The sequence below is a fragment of the Neolamprologus brichardi genome, chromosome 12, assembly GCF_056152115.1.
Source record: "Neolamprologus brichardi isolate AB-2024 chromosome 12, ASM5615211v1, whole genome shotgun sequence".
Taxonomy (NCBI): Eukaryota; Metazoa; Chordata; class Actinopteri; order Cichliformes; family Cichlidae; genus Neolamprologus; species Neolamprologus brichardi.
The window spans coordinates 26,771,265-26,795,381 of NC_142115.1; the positions used below are offsets into that span (position 1 = coordinate 26,771,265).

General features: G+C 40.4%; 1 protein-coding gene across 2 annotated transcripts; it reads right to left on the reverse strand.

Moving 5' to 3' along the window:
- Positions 1-1,002: 1,002 nt before the first annotated feature.
- On the reverse strand, positions 1,003-11,357 carry LOC102793750 (secretory carrier-associated membrane protein 1-like). 2 transcript variants are annotated; one of them, XM_006789897.3, is made up of 10 exons: positions 11,085-11,357; positions 10,158-10,238; positions 9,824-9,934; positions 8,248-8,259; positions 7,820-7,931; positions 6,951-7,079; positions 6,598-6,757; positions 5,771-5,872; positions 5,559-5,676; positions 1,003-3,813 (listed from the first exon to the last, which is right to left on the reverse strand). In XM_006789897.3, the coding sequence occupies exons 1-10, from the start codon at positions 11,139-11,141 to the stop codon at positions 3,652-3,654; spliced, it is 1,044 nt and encodes a 347-aa protein (XP_006789960.1). In that variant the 5' UTR covers positions 11,142-11,357; the 3' UTR covers positions 1,003-3,651. The 2 variants fall into 2 exon arrangements, with proteins under 2 accessions (XP_006789960.1, XP_006789961.1); XM_006789898.3 differs by lacking the exon at positions 8,248-8,259 and having other exon boundaries at positions 11,085-11,354.
- Between the last annotated feature and the right edge of the window lie 12,760 nt (positions 11,358-24,117).

Consider the following 24,117-nt stretch of genomic DNA (forward strand, 5'->3'; position numbering starts at 1 on the left):
ATATTAAATCCATTTGTTTAACTTTTGAAAATCTCGTGAATCTTTTCATCTCTAAGCATGTATGTATGATACCCTGCAAACTGTGTCACGGGCTTCGGAGTCTAAGTGGTTCTTAAACTTTTTTTTAGTATGCCACCAAAAAAAAGTAATTTGTATTCAAACATGACCAGTAAAATAAATAAATGAATGGATGTATGAATAAATAAATTGTCATGATAATGAGCCTACCATCTTGCAAATGGTAGAGCAAGTTTTGTTATCTTAGCTGACAGGAGTGACATCTGTAGCACATCTGCTTCAAGGTTTAATGCGTTGTATGCTCAGAGGTTATCTTCTGCATACTTTGGTTCATTATTGGGGCGACCGTGGCTCAGGGGGTTGGGAAGCGTATCTGTAACCGGAAGGTCGCCGGTTCGATCCCCGGGCTCTCTGTCCTGGTCGTTGTGTCCTTGGGCAAGACACTTCACCTCCTGCCTACTGGTGTTGGCCAGAGGGGCCGATGGCGCGATATGGCAGCCTCGCTTCTGTCAGTCTGCCCCAGGGCAGCTGTGGCTACAACCGTAGCTTGCCTCCACCAGTGTGTGAATGTGAGAGTGAATGAATAGTGGTATTGTAAAGCGCTTTGGGTGCCTTGAAAAGCGCTATATAAATCCAATCCATCCAGTTACAACCACGATGTGAGAGTTACTGTTGCCTTTGGTCATACTGCTTCAAGCTGAATCATTATCCACTGACCTCTGCATGCATCAGCACAATCTTTGCCTAGAGAACTACGGCTCACCGATTTTCTCTTTTTCAGTCCATCCTCTGTAAAGATGGTTGTGTGGGAAATTCCCAGTAAAACGGCAGTTTCTGAAATTCCGAGACCACCTTTCCTTCCTCATTTTGACACAGTTTGAATTTGAGCAGATACCCTTCTCCATGGTCATTCTTAATTTTTTTTGTTTGTTTTAAATCACTGCAAGAGGATAAATTTGTAATTATATAACAAATCCACAATCATTTCTTTGAAATTTTATTTCATGTTAATACCATAAATATACAAAACTCAAACTATTTCACATGCGACAAAGGCCAGACAAGAGTGCATTACTTCTTTTTACACGTGATTTGATAATGGGGATCAATTTTTCAACTTTACAAAATATACAAGTGTCCCTTTCTGGATGAGTTTTTTTTTCTCTTTTTCTCTGATTCAGTGAAATAACATAGTCACAGGTCCAAAACACAGTTTTGTGTTGGCAAACTTCAAACACATTGTTCTGTACTGCTGACCAGCTCATCAAATACATCAAGAAATTACCCACTGCAGCATGGCTTTGTAAAACAACTGTTTGAAACTATAGATAGATGGGACTCATGTGGGTGTATGTAAGGAAAAAGAATACCTCAAAGTAAAACATGGAAAGGGATCACACCACAAACTGAGATTTGAAAACAAATCTGTATGGACATTTGGTAGATTTCTCACAGCTTTTCAGGACATAGAATAACACTTGAGGGAGCTTATTTTTATTTTTTTTCCTCTTTCATACCAACCATAAACACACATCCTCGTACGACAAGCACACCTCTTGCAAAGTCAAGTTGCAAAGTCATTAAACACTTTAAAAAAAACCTTTAAATCTAGCTGATGCTATGACAGTGTCATTAAAAAAAACCCCACACAAACCAAAAAGGAAACAAAATGCAAACAGCTTAAATTACACCATAAATAAAAACATTTTTTCTCTTGCGCTACGTTCAACATAAAACAAATGTGCAATGAATTTCGATGAAATTACGTCCAAATCAAAAGAATACTGCAGAGATCTAGGCTTATTCTTTCAGGACAAATTACCGAGCCTCAGCTAGCTAACACTGACAGCATTTTGTCCACGATAAAGTTCAGGCTATACATTTTTAATAACAGTAGTGCCAGTTATCACCCGTCTTCTGCCATGCACATCTTCACACACTCACCAACATCATGAGAGGTGCTAAAGCACAAAGAAAAAAAATAAATCAAGAAACCCACATCCATATTTCACATCAGTGACAGTAGTCTGTACAACTTGGTGCTGGATAACACTGTTATTATTGTAGATAAATTAGTGTATCATAGTGATGGCACCCCAAGTCCAATCTTCTGTTATATTAATGCTTATTTTGGCTATAAAACTTCAAATGCCAGTAATTCACTACTGACAGAGGAAAACAAAAATGGAGTGTTAGCCTATGTAGTGTACATATACATGATGTCAATGTTTTTTTACAAGTTTATGTATGCAGGTTAATCTCAGGAAAAATGATAGCTTTATCACTTTATCCAGAACTGTGGACAGTGATTCTTCTGTGAGAAAAGGCAGGTCTGATCCCTATGAATGGTACGCATCCTTTTCAATAGGAAACACGACAGCGGGAGGCCACGACCGAGCGCCTCTGAGATTCATAGCAGCGTTAGTTTTCGAGTATGAGGAGCTACAAAAACAACCGAGGGCCACACAGTTTTTGCGTTAATACACACATAAGGGGGAAAAAAAAAAGCTAATGTTCAATTTTCATTCCCCTTTTCCTTCCAATTTTCTTCTCTTAACCGTCATCTTCTGTCAGGCAGCCACCGAGACATGCAAACAGCCCTCACAGCAAAACCGAGGGAGAATAAGTAGGCAGACAGTCACCGAAAACCAGCTCCTTGTAGCTGGGACCAAAAGTGGGAAGAATGACTTTGCCAAAGACTTAGCTACCTTGGGTGTGCTAAACATGCATGCCGCTATCATGCTGTCAAATCTAGAGATGCTGACCCAGCCCACGTTGTCAATCAAAGTAGCACACAGAGCAGGAAAAAAATGGCTCACCTGGCAGGTGTTGTTGGGGGGCGCAGGTCCTTATATAAGAACATACAGACATTTTCCTATTCTTGTGATTTTTTTTTTTGTTTTGTTTTGTTTTTTACTATAACAAGAATGGTACTTGTCTCACAACAAAAGCACAGATATAGGACAAGGTACCATTTACCTTTCAGAGCTTAATGACGGAGCACTGGATTATATTAAAAAAAAACAGAAGAAGAAGGAAATCAGAGCCACAATTTTCTTAGAGTGAAGCAGACATTCGCACAGAGGCCCAGCCACTTTCAGTATACGGGCAAGAAAACCAAACTATGTGCAAAACACCACGGTCAGATCACTTTTCATTTATCAGGCAGGAAGCTGTTTGGGGGTCATCACCCTCACAGAAATAAGGTATGGTCGAGCTGCGACCTTTACCTGACCTAGGATCACCTCGAGGGAACAGACGAACAAGGAGAGTAAAGGAGTGCGCAAGCGTGTGCGATGAAATCTCACACAGTCGGAGCACACCTTGAGTCACTTGCTGGATGTTTTGTGGGATGTGAGCAGAAAGTCACCTGACTGAAAAGCTGACCAGGTGGATGCAGGAGAGCTGATATATGATTTAAAGTGAAGATGGACAACTCCGATCGTTTTTTCCGTTATTTTGCTTCACACTTTTTAAGCAAAGTGTGTCGGTGCAGGGCAAACATTCACAAGTATTATCAATTTGATCCGAGGGCCAGAGTTGTGCATCTCCATTTTGTCTGTGTCTGTGTGTTTAAGTATATGCGTGTGTGTGTGTGTTTAAATGAGCACTGAGCACGTGTACCACATCTGTTTATGGATGAGCTTTGAAGGCCCCGCGAGCAGCGTTGGATGCAGCATTGGCTGCAGCGTTGGCAGCTGCAGTCTGAACGGTCTTGTTAGACATGACCCCGGTTGCAAATTCTTGCTGGGCTTTCTCAAAACTAGCACCGGTGGTGCGATAGAGCGCGTGCACCTGTGGAAAGAAGACAAGGAATTAGTTGCAATCAATTTATTTGGTTTAAATTTACCAAAAGAACTGCAGCACAGCATGCTCGATAGGAAATATGTTTCTCTTCCTGTCCAGTCATAGCAGGGCTCGCAAAATTGCTAGCCCGACGTCCCGGGGCTAGCAATTTTTCCAGTCGAGCTACCAAAATCTATCTCTGCCCTGCCCGTCGGGCTATCATAGGAAGGAAAAATATAAGTCAATGCTTTTGCATTCTTTCGGAAATGTAGCTGGGTAATTATGTCATTGGCATCGGTGAGCCACTGTCAATATGTGACATATTGAAATTGCGTTTGAATTTGCGCTTGTTTTTTGCTTTCACTTTGCAATCGCGCGAACTGTATATAGAGAACGACAGTACTGATTGGTGAGTGACGTGAAGTGAATTTGCGCACCAATTCCTCTGACATCGTCTTATCAATCGTTAGCTTACTATGCAAACATGACAAGTGAAATCTTCCGCAGCAAGCTTAAACATGTGAGAGGTTGATCGCGCAGAGAATCGCTGAAAGTTATGTGAGTGCGTGTGTAAAAGGAGCAGGATATATATTTTAGTTCTGCTGAGCCAAATAAGACAGTGACAGCCAAAGAAAAGCTTACCACAAAACGGAAAAGTTATGACAAATCAGACTATAAGGCAAAAAGAAAGTGCAGCTTTATGGTTTCACGGACAAAAGAATTTCTGTGGCTGCATTATGACGAGCTAAATAACCAGGGCTGCACATAAGTGGTCCGCAGGTGCGCATTCGCTGTCAAAATAAAAAACGCGCACAAGATAAGAAGTTGCAACGCGTGTTAAAAAATAGTAAAAAATCTCTGATCTTTCACTATAAACTAAAAAAAGATTTTCAAGAGTCTTTTCTGCAAATTGATAAAAAACTTTTGAAATTTTGTTGATTTAACAGTCAAAAAAGCAGTTTTGTAACATGTTTGTTTCATTTACTACAAGAACATTTCTTTATCAAATAGAAAAAGTGAGTCACACTGTGGAGACTGCACTTCTTTTTCTTTGTTCCAAGCTATCACAAGGATTAAATTTATAGTGAGAGAAAGGAGGAGATACACTAGTAAAAGGCCAACTTAGGATCATAATGGGCTGTAGTTTTAGATCCCTAGTTTAGATGTTTCCCTCTTCTCTGTCCACTTAAGTCCTCGTAGAAGCAAGTCTTCTTTATTGGCAGCCATCCTGGCAACATTTGCGGGCACTTATTCCAAGCTAATAAAACCAAAGCCCCAATTAAAATGAATGGAGAACGAGCCATAACTTTAATTTCGGAGGTCAACTGCACATAAAAACAGAATTGATTGAATCTTCATTTACATTTGATTTGGTGACTTTGCCCAAAATGCGAAATACAGAACATCATAACCTCGTTTAGGTTGCAATCCAGAGAGCAGATATTATCAGTGTCTGCCCCTGAGGACTTTAACAAATGCCATGCTAATGAGTACACTACCCCAACTCTTTACTACAGTTACAAGTAGATCTGTCTGCCACTGCCCAACTGGCTCTCACATTTCCCGCTTCAGCTGTCGATTTGCTCGGCACTCCTGCCATCTTTGGCATTCCAAAATTCTCCCACTGATTTCTCAGAGTGCCACATCTCACTTTTACAGCGTCTCTATGTCCTCTCCCCAATATTGTCACAGCAAAACCTTTTACTAATAATATCCTTTGTCGCTGTAAGGATGCCGTCTTTGTGTTGTGTTACCTTTTTAAACATAATGAGGGAGCCCACAGACAGAGCAGTAAAGAGGGCTGCGATGAGTAACATGATGATTCCTACAGGGATACTGGTGTTCAGGCCAGTTAGAGCTGCGATCCAACCACTGGCAAGACAAAGGAAAAAACCAAGATGACAATGTGATCTTCAGTGCACACTGATCTACGGTGCCTGGATCAGCTCAAGTACAAAATACTCACCATGTTCCCCAACCGGTGATGCCAATGGTTTGTAGAACGTGAACTCCAAACTGACAGATGTAGACGAAGAAGAAGACAAAGAAGCGGAACGAACTGTCGCTCCTACGGTGGAAAAAAAAAGAAACGGTAAGAAAGCAGTGTGGAGGGAATAAAGTCAAACTGTGCCACTAGTTCATCCTCCATTAAACATTAATTACTTAATCCTTCCCTCATTCCCTCAAAGCCTTTATGCGTGAAATAGTCGAGTGCACGGTAAGAACATGGCAAAGTCAGCTGCCCAACTCTTTTTACCAGTTTCATATTTGGAACACTATTAACTTTATCTTAAGTTAATTTATGTGTGTTAAAAGGAAGGTGCACATCTGTTCAGTTTTTATAGAAGCTGAGAGTTTGCGATGTTTGAGAAATGCTGTGTGAGCTTGTTCTTCTGGGCACACAGGTTTTCTGTAAGGGGACTTTAAATCCCTGAGCTGCTCCTTTAAGAAGAAGACAGGCAGTAAGTGTTTTTATTTAAGATAGCCTAGATCGGCCACAGACACAGGAGATAAAGCAGAAATGATTTTGGAGAACATACCTGTAGGTCTGTGTTCACCTAGACCTACTCTCCTAATCTCTTTTTTTGGTGGCTTTTTCCAACCTTCCTGTGTATACAATTTATTGTATTTCAACTATAAAAACGGAACCCACATATATATATATATATATGTGGGTTCTCTAAGTCTCTATATACTAAGTCCAAGTCTCTATATACATATATAGAGACTTGGACCCCAAATATCAGTGGAAAGGCAGTGTTTTTCTTTTTGGTTTTTCATGTTTCAGCTTACCTGAAAGCCCCGTAAAGCGGTCTGTACCAGCAGACGAAAGAACATGGGGTAAAAAGCAGAAACCAGAGCATAGCCAGGCCAAAATCTACGCCACGAGTTGGATCCACACAGAACCAGGCCAAACAGCCAAACATGTTCACAAACAGCGTGCCTGCATGGACTGATAAACAAAGATGACAAAGAACCTCAGAGTAAACCTAAACTTATACTAAGCAACATTTTCTATACAGATTCTTGTGAATGAGCAAACGGTTGATGTTTCTTAGGTGACTTGCATCACAAGGTCTTGTAGACCCACTTGATGTGGTTAATTTAGAAAGAAATTGATGAGGTGTGCTAAATAGTGCACTTACACATCCAAAGGTTGTACATAATCTTTACAGTCTTCTGGAACTCTACAGGGATGTCCACTGCAATGTCGTGGTAAAAACATGGACCAACAGGGAACTTCTCCGGCAGTGGAGGCCAGTTGTTCTTCCGCCCTGCGTGGAGAAACAAAGCAGTGGTTGGATGTTGAGCTGTTTCATCTAAAGCTAAAATATTATTAAGAATACTAACAGATTTGTTTGCAAGAATCTTAACAAGGCAGAAAAAAACATGTTACAAGTTATTATCACCTCGGACATTATCCTACAATTAGTAAATGTGAATAAAGTATGAGTGTTTCATTCAGTCTATTCAATTCTACTTCAATTAGATTTGTCCTTTGTACATTTAAACATGAACATGCACTATAACATTATGCCTTCTTAATTCAAATACAGAGAAATACTTTCTTTTACGTTTTAAAACTGTGTTTGTCAACCACCATTTATTTATTTTATGCAACTTGTATTAAATCTCCAATTTTGTAAATCAGACATTCACTAAGATATGTAGCTTGTGTGTCGCTTTCACTCCCATCCTGCACCACACGCACATACACATGCACTCACACACAGCAACACACTTTGGTCCATTTGATCAACTGGACATTTTTTGGCTCAATGCAAAACCTAAACTGGAACATTTCCTGTTCCATACTTATGTAAAACTGTACCAGCACAGAATTAAAATGCTCTTCACAAATTGTGCGCCACGCCTGATATGTTAGTGTCAAGGTAAGAAGTCAACTTTTAGATCAGCGCTGTTGCTAGTCCAGCTCTGAGTGGGACCCAGAATTCAGACTTTGAGGTTGAAGCGTGCGAGTGATTCAGAATGGGTAACTGATGGACTGACTGACCTCCGACGGCTCCGTGGGACTGTAACTCTCTCTCTCGACGATCGAGCTCTGCTGCTTTCTTCTCCAGCTCTTCCTGCCTTCTCAACAACTCAGCCTGAGCACGCGCTTGGTCCTGAGACAAACACAGATGTGATCTTAAAGCTCACAATCCAACATCTGACAGAGGTCCAATATGACATGAAGTCCAATGATGTAAGTAAAGGTTTTGTCACTCAGGGAAAGCTCAGACATGTTAGTTTAACAAGGGAAAATACGGGCTCTGATTTTAAAACGTTTCAACAACTGCAATTCACTCACTTGCCTCTAACAGCTAGTTCTATACAACTCTAAAGTGATGCTACAGGTGGAAAAGGGTCATTAAATGGATCCACACTATTCAAGACAGTGACATAAAAGGGTGCGGGAAACATTAAATGAAAAGGCAGTACCTCATTACGCCGCTGATGGGCCATCAGAAATCAGATAAGTATATGAAGAACAAGAGGAAAGGACAGAGTGTTGTAGTGTTGCAGGTATGGGGACAGTTGCACATTTTTGGTTCTTTTTCAATTTTGATCACCTTTAACACATAGAGCCCAAAGTCTAGGTTCTCAGGGACTCACTAGCCACCTTTAACTCTTCTTTTTTGTACACAGGGATCTACAGCGCTAGCTAAAAAAAAAAGGACATTTGAACACTGCTGATTTTGCTAGTCTGCAACAGAAATGCTGGTTAACTAAAGCAACCCACCATAGAAAGCAGCGCCTCTCTCTTTCTATGGTGGGAAATTGTAAACAAGCAGGTGGGAAATGAGACAGACAGCTGCGCAAACTAGTGCGAGTTTGCAGCCCACTCGTATCTAGGCTGTGTCGAGAGTGCAGTAGCTTATAACCACTTGATTGGAAAAATGTACAACTACATTCTGCACAGACATGTAAGGAAAGACGTCTGCTGTTGGAGAGACTGCTAACATTAGCCCATGTTTTCAAACGTATCCAGCACTGTGTGTAAGATGTGCAAAGTACCACGCATTCAGCAAGATTAAAAATACTAGCTTATTTTCAAAGAATGTGATTAACTGTTTAAAGTAGCACTTAAAAACATAAGCAGTATTTCTATTAATAATGTTTAAGTTCTACAGTCCTAGTTGACTCCCTTGAGTCTTTAGTCTGTGGAAACTTCAACATCTTCCCTCTAAAGTGCATTTTAGCTGCTTTGACTGTAAATTCAGGTTCATCCAGTTGCTTCTGTCAGCAATAAAATCAAAGATTAATGTCAGAGTTAGAGTTCCCTTGGGAGCCGTATGTTCCCCAATAACAAAACCTCTACCATTCTTCACAGATAAAATCTGAGACTGAAAAAACAACGCCATCAAGCCAAAGTTTTCTTTGATTTTTTTGCGTCCTTCTGGACCTTCTGTTAATGAGTATCCTCAGCGGTTTGTATCTAGTGCTGAACTTGCTCCAGTTAAATAAACAAGACAAGACGTGATGGATGTAACAGGACAAGAAGAGACAGGAATTTTGCAATGATCTACACATTTGTGCTTCTTGGCCTAACAGGTTACATTTCCATTTTTCTTGTGTAGGCCTGCTTTTACAGAATAAATCCAGCTGTTGATGTCCACCTCTGTCTGACAGATTTTTCTCTCTTATCTTCCTCACTTGCACTTTGACCCTCTTTACTTGTCATACTTACAAAAAACTCCATCTCTTCATCATCTCCAAGCTAGACGTTAACTGATGTTAACACACTGCTTCCCAAGAAATGTTTCACAGCCATGTTTTCAATTACTTTTCAGCACTTGCACATTGGGCACTGTGTGTTTAATGGCTATAACACACTCACGGCTCTTTTTATATTATTAACCGAGTAGAAAGACGAGGAAAAACATAGTGTGACTAACCAAATATGTTTAGTTTGAATTGCAAATGACTAAAACATGTTGACAAGCTAACTGAAACAAAAAAAATGAGAAGAAAACTGGATGTGAAACATGTATATGAATGCTCCTGTGTGTTTTACCTGAGTCTGTTGCTGTGAGTAAGCTGGCGGCTCTTCTGTGGGCTTCATGATGGCAGGCTGTGTGTTCTGGGAAGGTGCTGGAGTAGATTTGGGGGTGTTTCTGGGGGCTGCCTGTAACCCAGCAGAGATTCTCTATGTTAATATTTGTGCAAGCATTAAGAAAAAGTGTAATTAGGCCACAGTCATATTTTGTCACTGAAATCCTCTGTGACTGAGAGGAGGAGGAGGAGAGAAAGAGGATGAGGGTAAGGGATAAAAACGAGGTCACTGACTAAGAAGCACATAAACGCAAGCATGCACACTACTCATCAATGAAGTTGCCCGTAAAGCTGACCGTTCTGGCGTCTGTGAAGGGGTTATACTCCTCCAGACCACCAGGAGGGGCAGATCGTGTCACCTGGGTCACCGAAGGATCCTACAGGGCAGAGAGGTCCACATAGGAATTTAGGGAGTTAGAACTAAAACTGCAAGACCAAAAGCTTCATTCACAAGATGCCGTTAGACGGCCTTTAGTTTCTGAAATTCAGCGGTGAGAAGTTTACATAAACAACATGTAAATGTATCACTTTAATGATGGTATTCTACTAATATTAAGGCTTTCCACCATGTTTTGTGAAAAGCTAAAAACGCGCAAGTTTAAACACCCTGATAAACACAGCTTCAAGTAAAGGGGACTCAACAGTTGCTTGAAATTAAAGCCTTAAGATTTCTGGAAGCGTGTGGTTTATAAAAGGTGGAATAAAATACAAGCTGTAGCAGAAATTAATAGCTTGTTCCCTTGCTTAACATCGAAAACAGATGTACAGTGTCTGTGTTTCCAAAATATTAGTCTACATGACTGCAAAGGCAGCCAAATGTTTACTGGATACTGTGAAAGTACATAAGACACTGTGATATGAGCACAAAAATGCACTTGTCCTAAGCTAGCCACCCGGTAAACTGTCCATCAAGCTAGCAGTGGCCAGCGAGTGTTTACAGACGGTGGGCAGAGCTAATGCTATCCAGCTAGCTAACGTTGACATAATGTGTCTTTGTTCTCAAATGACATAATTCCTTTAAATTCGTTTACAATAGATATCCCCAGCAACAGTGCATTGTGACCATGTAATTATTCGGCACTCCCTCTACAAAACTATCGAGGTATAGAATTTGATGATTAGCTCATTCTGCAAGCAGGGATGCTAAAGTGAGATTGGCCTCAGTGGGTTTTCAAGCGTATACTAGCTTGCTTGCTTGCTTGCTAGCTAGCCGTGTCAGCTACCTGAAAAGGATTGCTGAAATCCGGGTCTGCGAACGGGTTGCTGTCGAAATCGGACATTGTGTAGCCTTTCTAACAAGAGTTTCCTGTGTGCGGGAACTCCCCGATTCTCCAGGGAAGGCTCAGGTCCTTTGATTTGACTGCTTCTCTCTGCCGCCTGCAGTCTTCTCCGCCTCCTGCTGATGGAGACCCCTTGATTAGCAAGTTAGCCAGTAGCACAAAAATGGCAGGAGAAGAGAGGATGCGTGATTAACAGAACGGTCTACGTCACTGTTTCAGCACCGCGGACAGCATGATGCCCGGGCAGGTGCGCTACCTCTGAACACAACTGTGCAGTGCACTGCACGACACACCTCTGGTGTATTGTATTGTTATGTACTGTATTTGTGTGTTGGACTGTGTGTGAGTATTTGAGACTTAAACATGGACGATTACAAGTTCACATGTTGCATTCAGTCTCCGTATTTACACAGTACAATGTGCAAAACATACTACATGAGAGTTTACTGATCACAAAGTTCATCCAGTCCTCAAACTATACGCAAAAGCTACTGCCTGCCTTTATGACAATTTGTTGTATTTGTGTGATGTCATGTAAGTATACAGATGTTTACTTGCTGTCTGCAGAACACAGGATCCCTCTGCATCATGCTGAACTGATACAAATTCTCTGACTAATAATATAAGGAAAATCTCACTCTTACATCGTAGACTCCATATCATGGATTACTGTACTTAACCCATTGGAGCATCTATTTGAATCGGAAAATTTGCTATTTTCTTTGTTTATTTTGATTTTTATGATGTGCTCAAATATGCCATTATCAGCAGATTGGGGCACATTCACTTAAAAACTGTCCCTTGTTTTTACTGATTTTTTACTAAACTATTCTAAATTATCTGACAAATATTAACATATTGTAAGTAAATTAGTGCTTATATAGTACTTACTACATTTCCCACACACAAGTCCCTTTTTCTATGCCAAAGGACTTTTAACCTAATATTCTTACTCTGATGGATGCATCAGGGGCAACTCAGGGTTCAGTATCTTGCACACGGATACTTGGCAAGATAGATGAACCACCAACCTTCCAGTTACTACACAAACCAATTTATCTCCTTAGCCACAGCCACCCCAACTGCCAGAAGTCAACCAACCTTCGACCTGCCAACCTGTTAGCTGTGGTTAGATGGTGCTGATTACTCTGCTGGGATGATGATAGTTATATGTTTCTTTCTGTGTGTGCGTACTCTCCTACGTTTTGCACATATGCATTAAAATGGATGCTCCATCCATCCATCCATATTTATCATTTTCTGGGTTGTGGTGAGGCTGGAGCCTATTCTAGTTGTCATGGGGCTGAGAGGTGGGATGCAAAAATTTCCCTGAACAGTTAGTCTGTCATAGACTCAGGCCCAAGCCAGGCAGTGGATTTAAACCCAAGACCTTTTTGGTGTGAGGCAACATTGCTAACCACCTCATCACATGCAACAAGTCTTTTTCACTTATTAAAAAAATTGTAAAACTTTGACCCACTACAACATTGGTTTTTATCTTATTATCTGTAAATAATTAATAACTAAGAATGATCCAAAGAAACCGACCTTTTGCTTTTATTTCAAGTGCACCTTACTTTTCTAATTTCTTCCACACTGAATTACATTTTCAGTAATGCTATGTTGTTTTCAATGCAGTACTTTGAAATTAGTTATTACTTTTAAGCTCTCAAGATTATTTTCATAGCGTGCCCATACCCACATAGCCATACAATAAGTTGTTTCAATACAATTAGTTTTTTTAATTATTTTTTTTCAGTTGCCAAACAAAGAAGTCAACCTAAACTTGTGGGGCTGCTTTTACTTGCGTTTTACAATTTCCACCTTTGTAAGATGTAATGGCCAAATCTTTAATTCGGTGTACTGATGAGAATGTCTTCCCAAATTAAAACTTCACCGCCTCAGCGCAAAAGTGGAACTAAAAGGCAAAACCTGCACACCCGGGCTAATGTGAGACAAGAAAAGATTTTTTTTCTTACATCATCCTTGTGATCATTCAGTAAACTACAATATTTGAGCTCCTGTAGGTCAAATACCAACGCAATCTCCTCCACTTGATGATTATGATGATTACGTTAATGATGATAATGATGATGAGGATGGTGATATATGGAAGTGTCTGCTGCTCACTTGGTCGCTTGTGCCTGTGTGAAAGAAGTAGAGAGGAAAACCTAGACTGCCTTTTTCATGATAAGTAACAGTGACCTCTTTATCTGGAGCAATCCCAGACAATTTACTGGAAATCATTTTATCTCTCTTGTCCACATATAAGAAGTATCAGCCCCCCTGAGAGCTCCTGTGGTGTGTGTGCGTGTGTGATTTTCTTCACTGGCTTCAAGATTCAGTTATATGTCAAAAATGCCCACTTGGGGGAGCTACGATCCAAAAGGTCTCTTCAACCCCGCTTTGCAGAATCCTTTCTCATTTTCCATCAATTTATTTTCATTCAAACCAAGGGTGACCATGTGAAGAACATCAGATCAGTTGACAGCCTGTAAATGTGATTTAAACATTTAAGCACCATTTACCCAGATTAAGTTTCAATTGAAGAACAAATGCTATTAGGTTGAAATCTTACAGTATGTTGTAAATGATGGTGGTTAAAATATTCCCTTTTCACTGTTTGAATTCAGCTGCTCATTTTTAAACAAAGGCAGCACGTTTCTTTAGTTTTATGGCTGCTTATCATACAACCGTTAAATGAAACTAATGGGTTTTTGTTAATAAGCCGCTAAACATTTTCATGGCAAGTTAATGTGCTTTTTTGCTTTATATACTGTACCTATATAATGTTTGTGTGGATGAACTCTAGATAAACACAAAGTGAGAATTCATTACAATTCAACTTCAGTACACACACGCGCACACACATAAATGAGCATCGGTTCCTCCCCTAATCTTGTATTAATGGACCCAATCACAGAGTCTATGAATAATCAATGGCCAGTGGTCTGCAACCGCAGTGCTGAGACCTTGAGTGAAACTGAATTTTCCTAATAAGACACACACACACACACACACACATACACACACACACACACACACACACACACACACACACACACACACACACACACACATACAATCACACCTTGTGGACCTAATAAGCTCCAATGCTCTGTGGGTTGAAAATACGTCACATGGTTTGTTTGCTGTAGAATGTGAAAGATAAACATGCTGTGCCAGGATGTGCAAACTGTGTGCATGGACGTACTCTATATGTGTGTACAGGGGAGGAAAAAGGTATGAAAAGAGGGATCTGTCTGTCCTTGTCCACTTGTCCACTGGCCCTCTAATGCTGCTTTCCATAGATGACTCTGTGAGGAAACAACCACTTTGGCTAATAGCTGCTACATTAGTCTCTTAACCAGCTGGTCATGGCCATTTAGAAATGTTCATTAGGTCGCAGACCAGAGTGGATAGGTGAGATAGTTCACTCCACACTGTTGACTGTAGAAAGACAGGAAAGGAGACAGAGAAAGAGGAGAGAGAGAGCGAGGAGAAGGGCGGACAAACAGACGGTGAGGGAGAAACAGAAGCAATTTACTGGCCAACATGACGACCAAGTGTAAAAAGCCACAGATGCAATTATCGTCATATTGCTCTGAATAAGAACCTTGTGCATAATTAGATCTCATTAAGGTCTATGAGTGTTATTTTAGGGCTCTGAAAGGTTGGATAAGCAGCACTTGATATTATGGCTTATTAATGCCGCAACATCTGGTGCCATTCTGGCAATGGCCTGACAATGTCTAAAGGGGCTGAAAAAAATTCAGTATTCAACTGATGTTGTGACTAGATGGTAAAATACAATGCACGATCTGTTATGCTTATCCAAATATAGGGCTGGAGATATACTGTATATAGATATAGGGTATTATGGCTTTATGTATGCTGTGTGTATGCATGCGAGTTTGTTTGTGCTGATGACCAGTCAGAACACATTACACACCGCAGAGGGAAACAGCCCTCTGTCGCCGGAAAAGCGATTGATTCTCCATTTCCATATTAATGAGTAGATTTGTTAAGAGCCTGCAGGAGTGGGAGAAAATAACAGGGTCTTCATAGGGCACGACATTTATAAATAAAGCTGATGCAGAGAAAAATGGAAATTAAACCTTTTAGTTTAATAAATTTGAGGCGTCCGCAGCAAAGCGAGCGATTTGCATTTCCATTTGTGGCCAAATAATGAGAGTGCGGGTCCATGATGAGGCTGCTAGTGCTTCTTTTGGGTCTCAGGCAGTCAGACAATCACTCCAGCGTGCAGCCCTCCACATCAATGTCATTAGCTCAGGCCTGTTAACTCTGCTACTTGGCTTTCTAAGATTATTTGGTGAACTAGAGATTCCTATTGTCGCTTCGGGTGAGGAATAGAAATGCCGTCAAAGTAAAATTCATTCACTTCTGTATCTACAGCATTCCCCACCTTGGACGTGTCCCTTAAATATTCAACTTTGTCTATACATGCAGACATAACTTTAAAGTGATATTTTGTTGTTCTAAAACAACCTTGTCAGAAATCGTAGCTTTCCTTTGCTCTGCCATTCTCATAAACACTCGCACCTAGATGCGCACCCACATGTGTCGGCACACACACGCACACACACACACACACAAAGCATCACTGATTGAATTTATTGGGGAATGGATGTTGACTAGACCACTCCAAGTAGGCTAGATTGTTGTTGTTCCCAGATTGACAGACAGACCCAGAGCGGCTGATTGAAAGTGCCTTTTAGCTTGCTCTCACTGTATATTTGATTTGGCAAAATGGAAGGGGAGTCCAGTCTTTTCCCAGGATGCAAACACAAGTCCCTGTGTTTGTGTGAGAGTATGTGTGTGTGTTTGTGTATTTATGTGCGCTCTGCGTACGTTGACTAGTGGATGCTTTTGTAAACGCTGCATAAAATGTACCCTTTCAGGTATTAATTGAATAATGCAAGCACTCCCCTTGTCAGCCATCAAGTGAGCCACTTTCTCGGTGGCCTGTGCCGTTCTCTTTGCCTGTGAATTGACTAGATTTATCTGTGTTGTTCCAGTCAATGGATGCCATTTGTTCCAAATATTTGACATAAACATGCAAAGAGCAGAAGCGTGCACTCATAAAATAAGCTTCTAGACTGTTGTTTTACAGCCCAAAGAGACAGAGGGCTCTCGGCCTATCAAATCATGTGGAGCTCTTGCTGAGCCAACAGCGTGTTAAAGTTCTTTTTCAACCAATGATGTGATGAAAAGGAACAATTGCTGCCATAAAAAAGAGGAGAAAGAAGAACGGGAAGAAAGAGAAAAAGAACACGACGAGAGAGACTGAGTACTTTGGTGGTGCCAGTGCGCAGCTGGAAGAGAGCTGTGCAGTGTCCTGCTAAATATGCATAGTTATTTTCCATGCCTTTAATGGGACACATCTCATTGAGTGCCTTATGTCTGCTTCCAAACTGTAAAAGATATTTAGCTTCACACCTGCAGGAAATTCCCCGTAATAAAGACAATATTGGCAGAGTCTTTGCTGAATCTGCTCGATGCTTCCTAATGGCAGTCAGACAACTTCTGTGTTAATGCAGCTTGTAAGAAATGAAAATTAAAGTTGCATTTAACTTGTATCTTTGCATGAAAAGGATGTGGAATTGATTGCGATTAATCAGGGTAGCCATTTATTTTTATACAGCAATTTTTTTTCCAAATATAGAAATTCCCCTTAGGTTTTGTCTGTATTGCTTTTATGGATTGGACGTGTGTGTGTGTGTGTGATGCCAAACAGTGAGGTTCGATTTGCTGATTTAGCACCTCTCTAATTTTCTGCACGGTAATATTTGCCTTAACCTACCTGCCATCTGTTTTTATTATCCAGGTGAATATGTTTGTCTAAGGATATCAATAATCATAAACAAAGCAATGACTCTTTCACCTCTCCCCGTATAGTCCTCACAGTACCTCTGTCTGCCTCTCACACGAGGCTGCTCTCGCTTCATGATCTGCCTCCATGCAGTCTACATATTTCAGTGTGTAATTGGTGAAAATCAAACATTTTCAATCCCAGTTTCAGTCAGTCAGTCAGTCAGTCAGTCAGTCAGTCAGTCAGTCACACACATACAGTACATAACTGCACACACATGAATTCACATACACTGTGCCCGTGGCTCTCATGCCTTGACAGAGTGTGTGCTCTCCTATTACAGACAGTAATTACCGTCAGTCACCCTGTGTGTCCATAACAAGCCAGCATAATGCCCTAATCAGGCCTGGATTAATCTAACCCTCTCTCTAATCACTCTAAAAGTGATTTATATTGTTTTTCCTGTTCGGAACAAATGAAATCTGTAGCCTAAATTAATACTGGCTTTTCATCACTGGGAAGCTAAAAAGCCAGTAACCGTCACATTCTTGTCATTAAGACTGCATCTGTGGAGAGACGTACACACACACACACACACACGCATACACATACTCACAGCCATGCATGCATATTTAGGTTGGAAAGAAAAAAAATATAATACAATATTTCATTAACTAAGCATACTAATAACATTAGCGTTTTGTAGAAAGGCTCTCAGCCGCACTAAATGGGGTCATCAGAACAACAACAAAACGTTTTATTGCTGCTGTTTCAGATTACACGTTCTTCTTTGATTTTATAATTTCTATTAGAAAATGGCTGCTGATGAATTACACTTAGACTGGAGAGATGCATCGGGCTTTTTTAGCATTAACTTTCTGAAACGTGAACTACGCGCAGTTTATTGGTCAGCCTAATGTATGTCAGCACAGGTATAATTTTGCACTGTAGTACACGTAAAATGTGTTTTTATCCATCTTCCAATTACTCTGATGAAAAATGCTCTATATCATTCTGTACAAGCCGTTTGTTAAATTGTATCAACCACAATCTTGCAATTTCTTGGTCTCTAGCTTTCATTTTAGATAGCATGCCTCTTGTTTTGGTCCATGCCTCCTACTTTGTTTCATTTCCATTGTTTAAACAAATCAATTCCAACCCTGACTCACTTCCCACTGTTTTTCATTATGAAGAACGAAGGCCGGACACGAATCGTAACAGAACCCTGAAATTTCCTGCTCACCATTCAGTTTGTGCTCAGAATACAAACCAACTCACAAGATGCACATTTAACAAATGCAAATTGTGAGCCAATCTAGTTGAGCTATCTGGGCTCCTGCTTCCATATTCATTTCCTACACCCCACTGTTCACAAACTCAAGAAACAGTCCTGGGGTTAACCTGAAAGGGATCGGAAATGAAGATCTGACAGTGTCCACTATCTCGCTCTTTTTTTTTCTGTCTCCTTTATCTCTTTCTTTTCCACACCGTCTCTCACCTTTGCTCCTCTCTCCTTCCTCCCCTCTCCCCCTCTCCTTCCCTCGGTCCCCTCTCCCCTGTTCTCTTCATGCTGTGTAATTCTCATCTTACACACTCTGTTGCTCTGGACTATGAATAATGCATGGTGTGTGAGAAATCCTCAATCTCATGCTTGGCTCCCAGCGAGCATTACGGAGCTTGCATCTCTATTACGGAGATGAATAGGAGAGAAGGGAATATCACATAGGATACGGTCTAACTTCATTGTTTGTTTTCAGCATTATAGCCCCAATCTGGGATTTCTTTTAAGTACATATGAATTATGTATATGAGTGTACAAGGGTAGCTTGTTGATGAAAATTAATATTGTCAAAACCTTCATAAATCACTGTATTGTCCCTGCACTCTTCTCCAGTGTCACAAAACAAATAAATATATACAAGAAGAAATGTTTGCAGCTTCTCAGCAGATTTAAAATTCATGTGTGTGCATGCTGCCAGCTATTGAAAAAAAAATCATTTATTTGTCCTAATGAAATTTTATAGAGAACTGCTTTAAAATCCATCCAGCAAAGCTATAAAAAGCAACACCATAACAATTTCGCAGCGTGTGTTTTAGTTCTGTTGGGTCTTTGCTTTCGCTCCCTCTCTTTTTGATTTGATTTTATGGAAATGATAAGATGGCAGGGAACAGAAGGGAAAATGCATTTCTAAATACGAGAGCTTTGTTGGATGCGTGTCCACAAGGATCCCTCTCTGTCTCTCCATTGCAATTTGTTTACAGCCGAAATACGGCAAATGCTGATAACGGAAACGAGATCGGGTTACCGCTCTCAGAGAAGAAAAAAGGCTCAACACTTTAACAATGGGTCAGCTTAAAATTCTTTTATGTTACCATATGGTGTCATCGCGCTAGGAGCAAATGACTGCTTGAACCTTTCCATGGATTTTATAGGAAGTATAAACCTAGTGAAGTGGTAGTGTTATGCCACCCGTGATGTGAACTTTCAACATTTCCAGCACTTTTACAAGCTTTTTTTCACATCCTTCTGCAGTCTTTTTAAATAATTTACTTTTTGCAATGATGACAACACAGAGGGGATGCTTATACACTAAATTGTTCAATAAAAAAACAAATGAAAAACATTTGGTTCAGTCCGACAACCTTCCTGCTTCTGAGATAGGCTTATGTATACGTTATATGTGCTTTGGTGTGTGTGTGTGTGAGCTATGCTGCGACACAAACCTATGTTTTATGGGGTGTGTACATGTGATAAAAGCACTCAAGAGTTAAAGTGCTTTTCTACCATGCTCAAAGCCATGTGTCAGCACTAGACCACTAAATCCACACCATTCCCTTGAACAGTTTCCCTTCCTCTGATAGTCTATCATTCCTTTGTTTCAGGTGGTTGGCCACTGTGGCTGACAGGGCCAAGTCCTTGAGGAGATCATGTGTCTGTGGAAAGTACAGGACAAGCACTGATGTTTGAGCTTTCAAACCAGTGTCCCCGGTGTTGCCTATTTCCCTCTGCCTTCACTGCATCTCACATACAATGTCTCTATGACAGAGCGCCGTGCCTTGGCAAGTATTTGTGATTCGCGATTTTGCATCGTTTGAGTCCTCTGAGGCGTTGTACACGGTGCAGGAGATAATATACCATCTGTGTCATCCATTCTTTCTCTGTGTACATTTCACCCATCTTTTTATCTTCCATCTTTATGTTCTGCATTATCTAGTATTATACATCATTTGTAGGGATAGAGAGTGTTATGAATAAAAACCTCCCTATTATTCCATAGAGCTGAAATCTTACAGAAATATGCCTCCCATTTTGGTAGACATGGCTTACTCTTTCGTCTTTTTCATACCCATTTTGGATGAACCCCTGATGAATCACGCTAATGACCTAGGCCCTGTGCTGCAGCACTGCTCTGAAATTAATATAGTAGAAATGGAGATATAGGGCAAATAGATGAGAATAGGAACCCGATATTCACTCTTGGGTACTACGTGCTCGGGCAGAGACACACACATACATGCACTCGCATATACAGCACACAGAGCCTGACAGGCAGGCTATTATCCCCCAGCCTGCGCTGCTGTAATTGGCTATCGCTTTTTACAAATGTGGCTCCGTCTGACTCGCATATCAGCTCGCGTCTCATCAACTGTGTAGGGGTCACCATGTCCGTGCTTGTGTGTGGTGGTGCATGTGTCTGTATACGTGCGAGTATATATGTAGGGGTCACTGGTGTGCCAATCCCTCTCATGTCTTCATTTCACACACTCATTTATGTCCATGCTAAACGAGCCAACGGATGCTAAGTGTGTCTGTGGCGGGCTCCTCTTTAGCAGTGCCGGAGTATTTAGCCATTAGGGCTGCTAATAGCATCAAGATCATTCTCACACTGGCTAGGTGATGATGAAATATTAGCTTAGCTCAGGGTGCCATTAGTTAGTCTGGGATTGCCTTGGAGGTCAGATTCCTCTTATTTCACACACGCGCATAGATCAAACCCAGTTATTAACTGAATGCGCAGATTAATTTCTTAATTTTATCACATTGTGAAAAAGTATGTTTCAAAGCCTACTGCAGCTTTAATACAAAGCTTTCTGTTCGTTTGCTCTTCGACCAAACTGTTGAATTATTAAATGTCTCCTTTTATCTGCTCAAATTGTCCTGATGTACTTTTTATGGAGTTTTTATCCTTTATTTGATAGTTGACAAAGTGGAGGGAGAAACTATAGCTGGAATTATACAGAGGGCATTAATTAGTGAGGACGTTTGTACACATTTTAAAACTGTATGTTCCCATTTTCAATTTACCTTTAGTCCAGCTGTGTCTGTAACGTTATTTTTTTAGAGGTAAAAACACAGACATTAGTCATCACGCTTTACACCACAAGTATTGTAAATGCAAATGTACAGCTAAGATTAAATTCATGTGTCCTGATAGAACTAATGAAAAAGTTTTCTTTGGACTTTTTTTGCATTTCTTAGAGTTTTCATGCACAAAATCTTCAGTAAAATTATAGTTTAAACATTACATTTACATTTCCCGAATATAATGCAATTAAAGTGTGAATTGTTTCTTGATTTTAGATCTATGTTTTAATATTTCCAGAGGCAAATTGGGTCTCAGACATAGAAACAGGTGTCATATGTCTGTCTATGTACAGTAAGATTACCTTTATGATATTTACATCTCTAAAGCTTTTCTGTATTATGATCTGGTACAGTTAAATCATGACATAATTTATATATTCATTGTACACTGGGAGACTATCCCAGCTGTCATAGGTCACCAGTCTGTCACAGGGCTAACACACAAAATCATTCACGCTCACATTCACACCAACAACAAAGTATCATCAGTTAATCTAACCCCCCACATGCCTTTGTAGTGTGAGAGGAAGCTGGAGTACACAGAGAGATCCCATGTAATTAGATGCATGTGTGAACTCAAACTCAAAGGTAAATTCACTACCTGGGCCCATGTCCTCATTTTAGGTTTGACAGCGTTTTAGTAGGTAAAGGTGAATGTTTGGACATGAATTGAGCTGCGTTTTGGGGGAGGCCTCGAAGGGGACTGGCGACAGCTCCGGGGCCTGGCAGATCCCCATGCACTAAATAGAAGTGAAGAAGTTAAAGAATTGAAAAAGGGCAGGGAGGTTGGGGCACGTAAACGAGAATGAACAGTTTTCAGAACTGGGGGAACCTAAATAGATGAAAACCAAAAGGAGCGTGCTTGGAGGCGTGGTCCCGCTCCTGAAATTCCGATACATAATGTCCAATTAAATAAGCATGTAATAGTTCTAATAACTGAGTGTGCTTACATGCTGATTTGTATGTATTTACAGCACATTGTTTTTTTGTGCTATCATACACTTACCTGTTTATGTGACTGATAAATATTCATAACATTATGTGCTTTGTTTATGTTTAACTGTATGGAAAAAGAAAATTAAATCACATAATCCTGAGTAAGGCTGACTGTAAATATTGTTTGAATGTACATTGTCAATTATAAACGCTGCAGCATTTCAAAACATTCAGCTGAATAAAAACAACAGGATCACAGAATCTCATCATGTGTATAACCTTTCACTTAGTCTGGTATCCCCTGTCATGTGACAGACCCAGTAAAAGCAACAACTATATAATATATATAATATAAAGTATTCACAGACATGTTGCTGTTGATGTGTTTGCCCCTTGTGTGTGGCACATACACAATAGAATCTATTATATGCATAGATTAATGGACACAAAACACAATTTACACTGGGTTAAATGGCTTTCACACAGACTTAATTGTAAACTGTGAGATGTTTTATGGTGTATGAAAAGGGAAGATTAGAGAAGGAGACAATGGAAATGACTGACTTGTGTTTGAACTCTCGGCACCAGTGCACCACAGGTTTGGAGTTGTACTTTAAGAAGAGTCCCTAAAGCCACACCATAATTACTTTCCCACTAGGCAGGGCTCTGGAGCTGAAATTACATCACACATAATGGGGCTGATTTAAACCTATATTCGAGAAGCCAACTGCTTGCCTATCATATTCTTGCACCTTGTTAATCCTTAACCAATGAATTAACCCTCATTACCAGCAATGGAATATAGATGAACACTCTCTCTTCCCCCGTCTTGCTCTGAATCGTCTTCCTTCTATCCCATTCTTAGCCTCCATCTAGTTTCCTGTGATGGGGGACGTCTGGGGTCAGTGATTCGGTCCCGTGTCGCCCCTGATAGTTCTTCCTGCATTCAGATTATTCTGACCTTAGATCAGCCCTATCGGCTGACCGTTAAAGCACTTTAAACCCCAACCTATCCAAAAGCCAGCTGCTCCCCTCAGACTCAAGATTGCCTCATATCTCTCAGCTTGTTTGTCTATCTGTGTCTGTCTCATATGAACACAGTGAACAGTGCGACTAAAAGAAGGAGCCCATGAGCAAATGCTCTTCACAATGCTTCAATTTCACATGACAAAGTAGAGACAGAGGGCTGAGCGCTGGTGTGAGATGAGCTTTATGCTCAGGTGTCATTTAAACCTGGCCTCCTCTAGACTGTAAATAACATGCCTCAGCTCCACTTTGCACACAGGAGCCGAGTTCTTTGAGCAGAGGCCGGTGTTCATGCACGTATGTGACTGTGTGGTTTTTACCCACCTTCAGGTATTTGTTTTTTCATAAAGCACACAAATCAATCCAGCTCCAAGAATTTGATCTTATCATGAATAGTTGAGCTTGACTTTGTTGCCTCAAAATCCAATATTCTTTTGGGTAAGAATCTATTGGATCATTGATTTATTACCCACGGTGTAACAGAGCTGTTCTCTAATGACTGTGTTTGATTGACACCTGACACTCACTCACTGCTCACTGCAACCAGTCTTTCAGATCACAGACAAGAAGCTTCAGATCACAGAACAAGCATGTGGACGGCATTTCATTACCATATTTACAGAAGAGATCATATATAAAATTTAAAAGCTCTGAATTTGTGAGTTCTATTTTTCTTCACATAGTTGTGTTGCAATTCAATTCAATTCAATTCAATTTTATTTATATAGCGCCAAATCACAACAAAAGTTGCCTCAAGGCGCTTTATATTGTACAGTACATCGCACAATAATAGATACAGTATTTACTCTATTTTC

Excerpts from the sequence above, each read along its gene's own strand:
- LOC102793750 (XM_006789897.3), bottom strand. The coding sequence starts at position 11,141 with ATGTCCGATTTCGACAGCAACCCGTTCGCAGACCCGGATTTCAGCAAT. Across the intron at positions 7,080-7,819 it reads GTCCCACGGAGCCGTCGGAG|GGCGGAAGAACAACTGGCCT; the intron begins GTCAGTCAGTCC and ends TTCTCCACGCAG. Across the intron at positions 5,677-5,770 it reads ATCACCGGTTGGGGAACATG|TGGTTGGATCGCAGCTCTAA; the intron begins GTGAGTATTTTG and ends TTGTCTTGCCAG.